Genomic DNA, 12,714 nt, shown 5'->3' with positions numbered 1-12,714 from the left:
GACGGTCAATAATATTACGCCATACGTGATATTGCGCAATAATATTGCTCGTCTAAGAGGCGTTGCGCACATTTTTGGGATGGGTTGAAATATTAAATCCGCGGCAGTAAACGAAACTTTATCGAAAAGCTAAGGTGGCTGTAGAGATGAAGAACTAGGAATTATACTCCTCTCTTTATGCCGTGCGCTCTTTATGCACCTTTAAGAGCATGCCTGCATCTATTTTTTTACTTTCTTTTATTATCTCGTTATCCTTTCGTTTATTCCATGAATCTCCGTGGCCGTTTTATGCTTGTGCTAAACTTCTGAAATTTGCACATATTATGTATTTATTTCTGTTGCCGCAATTACAAGAAATACCATAAAATAAATATATTTTAAGGAGGTCTCCCATACAACAAACGTGATTTTTTGTCCTTTTTTACTCATAATCAATAGTGGCAACAGGTTAGGTACTTGAAATATTCACTAAGCGTCAATTCAGACCGCAACGCGACGAGGCGAGGCGAGGCGCGGCGCGGCATAAATTTGTATGGATTTGACAGATTTCAATTGCGCGAGACGTCTTGCCAATCTGTCAAATCCATATAAATTTAGTAATGCATCTCTAAATTTATATGGATTTGACAGATTCTTTGTAAATTTCAAATTTCCTAGATCAATGTAGAATTTCAGGCTCTTCGAGATTATTCAAGAAAATTTTCTTTACATAATAACAATTATAAGTCACTGTTGCAGGGAACTATTAATAAAACACGTAAAGCTAGTCGAATCATTTATTGATCTAATCCCAACTGTCGCTCTCTTGGAACGCAGCGACGCACTGCGTGTTGCTCGCCTCGAATACTTCTATCGCTTTCTTCTCGATACTCTTCGCTATTTCCATCTCGCTCTTCGATATCTTCTTCTCCCTCTTTGCTACTTCTTTCTCACTCTTTGCTGGAACCTCTTTTCGGCCATTGACCTCTTCTGGTGTTTTTCTGCCCTCCTCGGAGCGCGATCGAGCCGCCTCAGTCCTCTTGGGCGGAGGTTCGCTCTCTTCCACCTGAAATTATTGGATTTTTTAAAATGTTCGTGAGATTTCTAATGAAGCATGAGTGAATCTACAAAGTATTTTTACCCGACTGCCAGGAGGGTTATATTTAAGTGCTCTCTGTTTTTACTATTGCCTATTCTAGTGTAACACATTAGAGTTGACTTTTATGGAAATCTACGAGTCATATTTTAACACGTTCTTAATACGTACGATACATACGTTTCTTAGTACCGCGCCGGAGCTGTTGGACCGCGGCCGCTTCACCTCGGGAGTGGTCGGAGTGTTTAGGCTGGAGATATGACACGATACCTGGAAGACGCCGGAGGAAGTCCTCTTGCGCGTTGGCACCGCGCCGGAGCTGTTGGACCGCGGCCGCTTCACCTCGGGAGTGGTCGGAGTGCCGTTGGTGCTCTTTGCTGCTGAATAAATATGCCATATCAATATTGTGTCTTTTAGTTTTTATTACGTTTAATGTAAGAAACTTAAAAAAAACAACTACGCTGCTATTCCCGAAAGGGGGGGTCCTACTGTATTTTTAAAAACCGAAACGTTTAAACTTGACTATTTATCCAAAGATTTTGACAGGAACAACTTCTTAATATTTGAGCAACTTCTGCGATACTTCTATTAATTGTAATAGAAGTACCGCAGAAGTTGCTCAAGTATTAAAGGCAATTTAATTCAAAAAGCTCGTTTTCAATAAAAATATTTTAATCTAATTTGTATAAAAAACTTAAAACTACTAACCCGGTGTGGTCCTAGCGACTTGTTCAGGGGTCCTGCTTACTCTGTAACAAAATAGAAGATATCTCAATACAACAAAATTATTACAACAATAACGGTGCCAGTCGCGACTCTTAACATAATTATATTATACTCCATTCACTATTGCAATTCATTTCGACTAAAACGAAAACGACATATTGATATTATATATTAGGCTGGCCTCACACAACCGGAATTTCATAATCGGAAATTCATATTCTTACAGATCGATCTATGAAATTCATAATCTCAAAAAAATCTGAATGTGTGTGGAGCGTGATATTGTATGGTAATTGGTATTCCGGTCTTTCTGAATTAATGTATACATCTGTTGCCGCTGTAACAAAAAATACTAAAAACAAAATAAAATAAATATTTAACGTAGAACAAATCTGATTTTTTGCTTGATATCAATAATTTCTATAGCTATTGGCACTTGAAATTTTTACAAAATCCTTAATTTTATTTGTACTTTAATAATGGATAGTAAAATTAATATTTAAGGGGGCTCCCATACAAAATTACAATTTTTGGGCTATTTTTAGCTCTATAACGGTACGGAACCCTTCGTACGCGAGTCTGACTCACACTTGGCTGATTATTTTGAACTTACTTATTTCTGTTATTCAAAGTAATCACTCGTGCAATCAATGCACCTTTGCCAACGCAGTGGCAGTGTATGGATGCCCATCTTGAAAATATCAGCTGCACGGCAGACTACACAAAATCTTTGACATTCCCGAACACGTGATTTTACTAGTATATCGAGATGAAATTTGAGCTGGGTTTTTTATCAGCACCAGCATCAGAGACGATTTTAGTGATACCATGACGGGTAACTCCGCCGTTAGTTGACGGATTTGCAAAATTCTTTTGTTATTGTATAAGATGTAGTCCGAATTTCGTAACATGTTAACAAAAGTGGTGATCTGATGGTGCAATTCATGAGAAATCAGGGGAGCTAAAAGGAGGAAACTAGCTGACCCGGAAAACATTGTTTTGCCAATTATTATTTTTTATAGTATCAATATAAAAAGTAAATAAAAACCTATTGTCGGGCCTAACGAATGTACATAGCGTTATAATCGGTTGAACCGTTTTGGATAAGTTCGCGCACAAACAATGTGACCCGAGAATTTTCTATACATATTTTACTAGATGATCCGGCAAACATCACTTTGCCACATAAATTATTTCTAGTATCAATAATATATATTTCACAAAAAGCAGATAAAAAATTATCCTCAAGCCTAACGAATGTATGTATGCAAAATTTTATTGAATCGGTTGAGCAGTTCGCTTACAAACATTGTGACAGAGAATTTTGTATATTTTAATCTGACAAATATATTTTACGCAAATACACACAAAAACTAACCAAATTCGGACGTGGACGAAGACGTGGCTAGTAGATTATATTAAATAAAGTTATAATATTTTTGTAACTACAGCAGAATCGATCTAGTATTGTCAGAGCCTCTTCGATTTCGATAAATAAACATATCATAAAGTATTACTAGTGTTTATGGCAAAAAGTATTAATTTGATTCTCAAAGTACAGATAGAAAATGTGACTCGAACTTCTCAAAATTTTATCTGATATACTTAGTTATACTACGTTCGTACAAAAAGTGATTACGAGAATAATTACACAAAATAGCCGCGGTGACATTTTGAATGCGTTGGGCGAGTGCGGGGGGTATGAAGTGCGCGGGTGAAAACCAATTTTTTCTGTCTAGGTCGCCCCCTTAATGTGATCTAGGTTATACGAGTAGTTAGGTATTACTATAATTGCGCGTATATTATTGTGTAAAATTCAATTTGGTAATTTAAATTTTACAAAATATTGACTGAGATTTATTTTGACATTTAGATCAAAATTAAATGAATCAGAATATAGAATAAGATTTTACTCGTCCATTTTATTTATACTGATCTAAACCAAGACACCTTCTTAACCCCAATACGTGTTGGGCGCCATTTTTACACCGGCCATATATCTGGCATGGGACACACGGTTAATTGCCAAGCGCCTAATTGTGTGTTACTCTGGTCACTTAAACCTCGAAGATCGTAGGAGAATGGTCCCTATGCCGTGGATATAAGGGTAGTGTAAAAGGTAGAATAAAAGCGAACGGTCTTCAGTTCCAGAGCAGTTAGGGCGCCTGCACTGACCTGTAGCCTCGAAATTTGTACAAAAATGGTCATTATGCCTTCGACTTAAGGGTTATGTGAGAGGTAAAAAAAAATAGCAAACGGTCTATGCCTGCACCAGAGTTCGCCATTCAGCTGTCCACCCTCAGATGTCAAGTGTCGCGACACGACAAATCGTTAGATGGTCACGATTTCGATATTTTTACCTAATTTATAGAGATGTGCCAATCATGACTTTGGCCGACTGGCCGACCAGCCCATTATAGCATTAGTCGGCTGCAAAGAAGCGCGCAATGCATTGACGGATTTTGAGCCGAGGCTTGCCGAACCGCATCGCATCACATCCGTCCGCGCGCCGCTTGCTATAAGCACACTGTTGCCGGGGCGCAGCGGGTCTTGTCGGCAGTGTCTCATTGACAGAAATCCGCCGAGTAAAAATCCGCGCCGATGCGCCCCGGCACAGTGTGCGATACGCGCATCCGCTTCCATACAAATTGTATGGAGGCGGATTTTTGCGATGCGCCCCGGCACGCTGAGCCCCGGCACGGCCCGTCTCAGTGTGCTCACTCCTTATAAAAGGACATTACTTTCATGTGTATAAAGTCGTTTAGTTAAAACGTGATTAAAACCTTATAGTGACCGACCGAACTTTCGGTTTCGGTTTCGGTTTCGGCCAGTTTCGGCCAAAAAAACTAGTTTCGGCCTTAGTTTCGGTTTCGGCCAAAATATAGCCGAAACCGAAACCGAAACTCATGCATCGTTCGGTAAACTTCGCAGTTAACTCGAGCTTGATTGCCAGCGAGGCCCTGGCTTAATTCGCCACCATCTATTTAATCATGTTTTGAGATTATGTATTCCAGATTAGTACTAAATCAAAAATTAGCACTTCCTTTTTTTTCATTAAATTGTCTTAACTTATTTTTATCGAAATTATATAATATTGAATTTTATTTCTACGATAAAAGCAGGCTTATTTAATATATTATAACTGTTGGCAAATTACGTGCTATTTTAATAATGTTTCCCAAACAAACGATTTAGTAAATGCTATGATAAATTGATTAAATTGTCTGTGAACTTTATTTACTTAAGAATTTTGTTTGACTGTGAGATTATAAGATATCTTAGGATATATCTTGTGAGATTTATCTAGTAAATCACCTCGCCTAACTTTTTTTTTTGGACACGCAATCTCTTAGGACTTAGACCGTTCCTACCCTACTAGAATCTTATCTAGCCCACTTCCTCGTAAGGCTTCACTCTTGCGGCCCTCATTTTTCAGGTTTAGTGGCAAAACGCCTTCTAAAGAAAAAAAAATGTGACGTCAACTGCAAGTTTGCTTAGTCATTTCATTTTGAACTTCGACCGCAGTCGTGTCCATGTCTCCCATAAAAATAATATACTGCAATTATTGATTTTGTTTTCAGTAGTACGTCGTTCAGTAGTATGCCTAAGGGAGGATTTCACCAATCGAACAACTTCGTTTTATAAAACTTAGTTCTCATTAAACGCGTTCCTACGGGGATCAATAAAAAAGCAAGAAACGATATATAAACTACCCAAACGCATCATTTTTTTCGTCTATGATTTTCGATTCGCCATGACACTACACTGGCAGGACTTTAACGGCTTTAATGAAGTTTAACCGTGCAACATTGGACATTCTGAAGATAAAACTCGGATTTGTTGTGAACTTTATGTTAGTGAAATGCAATTTGGTGCTATAAACGCATTTACACGTGTAGAACCAATTTAGTGTACACTAAGCGCGTTCTATTTCTTAGGTGAATCGCACCTAAATAAAATGACTTCAAATAACTTCTGCTCTTGTTTCTTAGGGTAATCCTTCGTTATAATACATTAAGGGGAATTTCACCAATCACACTTAAACGTTTTATTAAACTAAGTTCTCATTGAATAATGAACGCGTTTATATGGCGACGTGAATCTCGTTTTGTTTCAAATAGATTTTACATTCTTCGTATTTTAATCGCGATTAATGAATCTAAGTTTACGTTATATGTTTGATTGATGATTTTTATACGTTTTTATCATCTTTGAGCCTTGTCACGTTGTTTTAGTAACAAATAGCAAGAAACGATAAATAAGCTAACCAAACGCATATCTGTGAAAACTGCCTACTTAACAATTTTTCCGCCTATGTTTTTCGATCTGTCATACACTAACCGACAGGACATGTGTTTTATGAAGTTAAAACTCGAATATTGGGCGTTCAGAAGATAAAAATCGGATTTGCTGTGAATGAGACGAAACGCATCTACTTGGAATGGTATAAAAAACGGAATATAATACAAAAAGTTATTTGAGTCTAAGAATAATAATATTTATGGTGAGAAATGTCGCAAAAAGTAAAAAATTCAATGTGGTACTTTTTCTTTAGTTAAAAAAAATGTAATTTATGTTAAAAATCAATAAATTTTAGTAAATAATCGTAATTTTGAATGTTTTACCAAGTTTCGGTTTCGGTTTCGGCCGAAACTAAGAGTAAGGCCGAAAATTCGGTTTCGGTTTCGGCTGAAAAATCAGTTTCGGTCGGACACTAAAACCTTACAACACTTTTTTAAATGTGTATTTTACGATAACTGTTAAACATTAGATATATGTATAAGTAAAGTAATTTGTGTGTAAATGTGAAATAATAAGTGGTAACAGTTGATATGGAACATTAAAGAAATTGTATCAAGCTTTTAAAGTGTGTATATAAAAATTAAAAACCAATATGATTTAAATATTTAATAGTACTATACTACTAAATATTTAAATCATATTGGTTTTTAATTTTTATACTTACTACGATTTTTGTATTAATAAAATAAAAATAAAATAAAATAAAAAGCCTTTTATTTCTTGCTATGATACAATGTGATAGAATAGAGCTAATGTTAAAATAAAAGTTTACAAACAGTGGTAATAAATAATAATGACTATAAAATATCAAAACTACTCTAAATTTACTTGCGACTATTAACTAACTATACTACTATACTACTCTAATTACTTAATTAATGTTAATGTAACTTTTTTTTTTCTCTGCAAGAACCCCTCTCAGTTGAAGGTGAAGGCCTCCTCTAAAGAATTCCATTTTTCTCTATCTCGAGCAACTGTTGGCCAGGAGCGACCGGCTATTTTTATTATTTCATCCTCCCATCTCGCATGTGGTCTGCCTTGGAGACGTTTACCATACGGGCCAGCCCATTTAGTTACCCTGCTAGTCCATCGGTCATCCTCTAGCCTCGCTATGTGTCCTGCCCACTTCCATTTTAATTTTCTAGCGTAGGTTAAGGCATCTTTCGCTTTTGTTATTTTCCTTATGTTGGAGTGGCGGATTTTTTGTATTTTTCTGATGTTGAGCATACTTCTTTCTATGCCGCGTTGGCAGGTGGTAATCTTGTTTTTAATTTTGTTAGAGAATTTCCAAGTTTGACACGCGTAGGTCAGGCAGGGTAGGAGGCAGGTATTCATCGCTTTTGTTTTTATACTTATGGACAAGTTGCTTTTAAATATCTCGCTGAGCGACCAGTATTTGTTCCACGTATTTTGCGCTCTTCGCTCTACTTCCAATTCGTTTAGTTTTCTGTCGAATCCAATTAGTTTTCCTAGGTATGTGTACGTATCAGTGTATTGTAGAGTTTCGTCGTCTATTGATATATTTCTGTATTTTGAGCTGTTTGTCATAATCATTGTTTTTGTTAGATTCATTTCTAGTCCCACATATTTGCTAGCCGTGTTTAAGGAGTCGATCAAGGATTGGAGTCGTGTGCTCGTTTCCGATAACAGAACCAAATCATCTGCAAAACGCAGGTGACATAGATAATTCCCTTTGATGTTGAGTCCCATTTTTTCCCATTTTAAATTATTTATTATTGATTCTAGGACCGATATAAATAATTTTGGGGATAGGGGGTCTCCTTGTTTTACCCCTCTTTTTACAGCAAATGTAGGTCCAGTAGTTTCCAACTTTATTCTCGCTACGCTATTATTATAAATATTTTTGATTAATTCTATATATTTTGGGTGAACTCCCTGGCCCTGTAGAGCAGTCCATATACTAGAGTGTGATACAGAGTCGAAGGCCTTTTTATAATCGATAAACGCTATGTAGAGACTTCTTTGTTTTTCCTGATATTTTTCCATTATGAGTTCCAACGTATGTATGTGGTCAATCGTTGAGAAACTTTTTCGAAAACCAGCTTGTTCGATCGGTTGTTTTGCTTCCAGCGTCCTGCTAATTCTGTTGTTAATAATTGTAGCGAAAAGTTTGTAAAGACAGGAGAGAAGGCTTATCGGTCTGTAATTTGCAATATCTTTTGCATTTCCTTTTTTGTAAATCAAAATAATCTCTGACTCTTTCCACTGTGACGGTATTTCAGCTGTTTCTAATATTTTGTTAAAAAGGCAAGTTAAGGGTGGAGTAAGGTGTTGGCAAGCAATCTTTATGGCTTCATTGGTGATGCCGTCCGGCCCTGGGCTTTTGTCTATTTTTAGCCTTTTAATGGTCTCGGTTACTTCGTTTTCTGATATAGGTGGAATATTTTCAAAGTTGGTTTCATTTGTACAGTTTTTGTGGTTGCTATATTCGTTTGTTCTGGCACTGTATAGATTTTTATAAAACTCTGTTGCTGTATGAATGATATCTTTTCGATTTTTAACCAACATGCCGTTGCTGTTTAAGCTATCTATCCAACCTTTATTTGTTCGTAGCTCTTTCAGAGGTTTTTTTGAGCTTCCTGTTTGTTTCAAATGGAATTCAAACGTCTTTAATCTGTAGTTCTTGTAGTCGAGCTTTATGTATTTGCTTATTAGTTTGTATAAGGCTTTTAACTCGTTTTTCATTGCTCTTGTTTTATTTTTCGTACGGTGCAATTCCTGCCTTCTCTTTATGAGAGCTAACGTGCGTTCATGCAAAATTTTGTGTGTCGTTTTTGCTGTTTCTTTAGGTATACGGGCGTCTTGTAAGCTTTGGGATATAGCTTTAAGTAAAATATTGTAATATGCTTGTACAGATGTTTTTTCTACACAATGAGTCAAATTTTGCACATGATCTAAGATGTTTTGTTTGTATCTTGTTATTTCTTGTTCAGTTTTTAGTGACAAGTGGCTTTTATTATTGTAGCCCGCACGCCTTTTTTTTTGTGTTGTACTCATTGCTAGAGTAGCTCTAACTGGTCTGTGGTCAGATGGAAACGATTTTTGTATTACAGTTTATAATTAAAGACATGAGTGAGTGAAGTGGGTAACTAACATTTTACAACATAAGAGCAATTCCTCATTTTTAAGGTTCTGTACCCAAAGGGTAAAAACGGGACCCTGTTACTGAGATTTTGATGTCTGGAGGGCTCCTATACAAAAAACAAATTATTTTCCTACTTTCGCTCTATAATGGTACGGAACCACAATGGAATGGTTCAAAGTACTTTTCTGTCCTTCTTCCCCCTCCTATCTGCACGATCTTTTTTCTTTTCCTCATCTCCAGGACGAGTCTTGTAGAACTTTTAGACGAACTCTTCTCCAAATTCCTTCTCACCATACTGACTTCTTTTCTTATTCTTTCACAGTTCATTCCGCCAGGCTTTGGAACTCCCTACCACCAGAGATTCGTGAAAGTAAAACTTTGGCACTATTTAAAAAGAGAGTCAGGTTACATTATCTGCGACAAAACACGTAAAATATATAATAATACTACTGTTATTCCATGTTAATTTCATCTATAAATTAGTTTTATTGTAAGTATATAAATTTTTATTATATTCAATATATGTTATATATAATTATATATGTATAATATATGTATGTATATAATAATATATACTTCAATATATTTTATATATATTATAATATTATTATATGTTGTATATGTATATACTTTACTATAATATTACTAAATAAAAATAATGTACTAAGTTTATCTTTACTATTAAGTAAGTAATAATAATTTACGCGTGCACACAAATTTTTGCATATTATATTTTTACAATCACACATTCCTATTTTCACTCAGGTCTTCTGGAAGACATTCCATTTTGGAATAAGATGTACCTTTGTACAAACATATTTTTAGTTCTGAGCTGGTTTGTTAACTTCTATTTGTGTGTACATAAATTGTAAAATAAAATAACCCTTCGTGCGCGAGTCCGACTCGCACTTGGCCGATTTTTTCCCCTTATAATTTGAACAAACCTTATAAGTTATAACTTCATCATCTTGCATTTCGGGCTCAAAGGGAAAAATTCTGTACGAAGCAAATTAACCCTTAAAAATTATAGAGCCATTTCTATACTTATACGATTCAAAAATGTACAGTCTTTTATTCCAAATAACGAATAAAATATCATAAATTTAGCGCTGAATATTTCTCTACTCATTGATAATTCTAAAAGTGTCCCAATTTAATTGGTATCTTAGTATTTATCAAGTACAGGGCGAGAGACGTCTAGTAGCAGGAAACAAGTGTCCATCCATTTACAGGGTGTTCAGATTTGTTTTACCTCTGACAGGACCTTTAAATCCATGACACAGGGATTATTTTCATAGAAATTCCAAGTTAAAATAACTCTGAACGGACTATAGGCACAATATAAATGATATACAGTAGATCATCTCCATACTGGGCTGCTCTAGTCTATGACTAGATTATAGAGCATGCATACATCAGCATGATTTCACATAATGTATTTTATATTAGAGATAAGATAAACAGTACATGTTGTGTTGTCTTTCTTCTAATATTTTACTTTTAAATTGTTTTGTGTGCAATAAAGTGTAAATAAAATAAATATGTTGTACGCGCGTAGGATGTGCAGAAAACCCAAAAATTACGTGTTTATACTTTAAATATTCGTATAATTTAAGTAATATGTACTTACTTAATTGTTTACTATACGTTGCAAGGCGTTATGTAAGCTCGAAGTTTTTAATACGCGCGTCCCCTGTGAGTTAAAAGAACAGCGTCTTTTACCTAAAATAGTTCACGCTCTGCGTTTGCGGACGGCTGAGCTACTATATTGAGTGTATACTGTGGTATGGGCTACCTCACATGTAGCTGTCAGCGGCGACGCTCGTTTACACCGTCAGTGTGACAGACACACATAAATCAAAGTAAACAATACCCTCTTTGACGCATGTCGGTTAATGGCGTATACATTAAGACGGTCCATGTTGGGACTCCGCTCGTGTTTAGGGTAAATTATGTCACGGCTCTTTAATGTTTTTGCGCTGGCAGCTCTGTTGCTCCCTTGATGGGCAACTTTTTAATACATTGTGTACCTTTATGGAGCTTACACTGTGGTTCAGTTATAATGATGGCTTTTTCGAAGATTCCGTTAAATAAAATAATGCATAAAGGTGAGAACTGAGGTCTGAGACCATATTACGCGTAACGCACCTGGAGCACCTTGTAGCTCCTATGCCGCGTAGTAAAAACAAATAAAGTATTTAATAAATAACCTAACCCAACAGGCACAAGGGACAAACAAGGAACGAAGCGAAATTAACATTGCATAATTGTAGAATTTAAGTACAGTAACATAATATTATTATTATTATTGTATAAATAATAGTAGCTGTTGCCCGCGACTTCGACCTCGTGGACTTTAGTTTAAAGTTCCCGTACATCGATTGAACATAAAAGTTTATTGTGCGGGAACCGTACATTTTCCGGGATAAAAGTATCCCTTGTCCTTTCCCGAGACTCAAAGTATCTCGATACCAAAATTCATCAAAATCGATTGAATAGTTTACACTTTACGCGCAAATCATAAAAGTATATGAGTACATTTTCCGGGACAAAATGTACCCTATGTTCTTTTTCGAGACTCAAAGTATCTCTATACCAAACTTCAGCAAAATCGGTCCAGCCGTTTACGCGTGATGTCGTGACCACGCGAAATATGGATTAATTTTTAATTTTTATATTTATAGACTTATGTAGATTATCTTTACGCCCCATGTGTGTCGTAGGTCTGAATTTTATCTACTACTAATATCTTCGCCTCTTCGTCCGTCTGTAAGTCCTTAACATTCGTTTCCTAATATTGGTCACAATGAACAATAAAGTGTATTGGACAGGAGCGAGCGCGGTAAGTCAGCGCGTGGTGTAATCCTATACAGATATCCAGCTCCCTGCAGTATTTATTGACTCGCCACGATCTCTAATTAGGAGCAATTAGCTACAGCCAAGTACCCTCTAGCTGGGTACGTACGACTGGGGGGGACGAATGCCTCGTCAGTCGTCACCCAGGCAGGCAGTGCTCAGTGTAAGTATTGTCAAATCTCACCTTGAAGACGTTAAAACATTTAAATAGGGTTAAAACAATAACGGTTCAAAACAGTTATTAATTTAATGCCACCTCTACTAATTGAGAAGTGAAAAAAATTAGACTCTTTTAAACTATTTTTAAATAAAAATTACACTTTTTTAATTTTTTCTCCACCGCGCCCCAAAACATGACAATTAAGGCCTATTTCATCAATCATCTAATAAGGGACAAAGCTGACACGAGAAGCAATGGAATCACTTGTATGAGCGACTGAGACAAAAGGGTCCATTTGAATTAAGTTACTGCAGAAAATAGTTTAACTACTCAATATTTTAAACTTTACTTTCTTTTCGGGTGTCAATTTTAACAAGTCGGCTGAATCTTCAGAAATTCAACCCCCACTAAATCGAACTTCCTCATACGGGCTTGAGATAAATCTCACAATCTACACTGCAACATCTATGGCCCGCGGCCAACATGGCC

At 36.1% G+C, this 12,714-nt stretch overlaps 1 protein-coding gene across 2 annotated transcripts in view; it reads right to left on the bottom strand.

Moving 5' to 3' along the window:
- Window positions 1-764: 764 nt before the first annotated feature.
- LOC121732216 (poly(A)-specific ribonuclease PARN-like) overlaps window positions 765-12,714 on the bottom strand; it is a 35,773-nt gene continuing 23,823 nt past the window's right edge. The window contains exons 12-14 of one of the 2 annotated variants that reach the window (XM_042122027.1): window positions 1,784-1,824; window positions 1,346-1,455; window positions 765-1,045 (exon numbers count right to left, since the gene is read on the bottom strand). In XM_042122027.1, the coding sequence (XP_041977961.1) occupies window positions 785-1,045; window positions 1,346-1,455; window positions 1,784-1,824 (412 nt within the window). In that variant the 3' untranslated portion in view covers window positions 765-784. The remainder of the gene's footprint in view (window positions 1,046-1,345; window positions 1,456-1,783; window positions 1,825-12,714) is intronic. The other variant, XM_042122028.1, reaches the window with a different exon arrangement.

This window comes from Aricia agestis, chromosome 12 (genome assembly GCF_905147365.1).
Source record: "Aricia agestis chromosome 12, ilAriAges1.1, whole genome shotgun sequence".
Classification (NCBI taxonomy): domain Eukaryota; kingdom Metazoa; phylum Arthropoda; class Insecta; order Lepidoptera; family Lycaenidae; genus Aricia; species Aricia agestis.
Note: the sequence above shows the minus strand (reverse complement) of the source record. Positions and strands in the feature narration are given on the sequence as shown.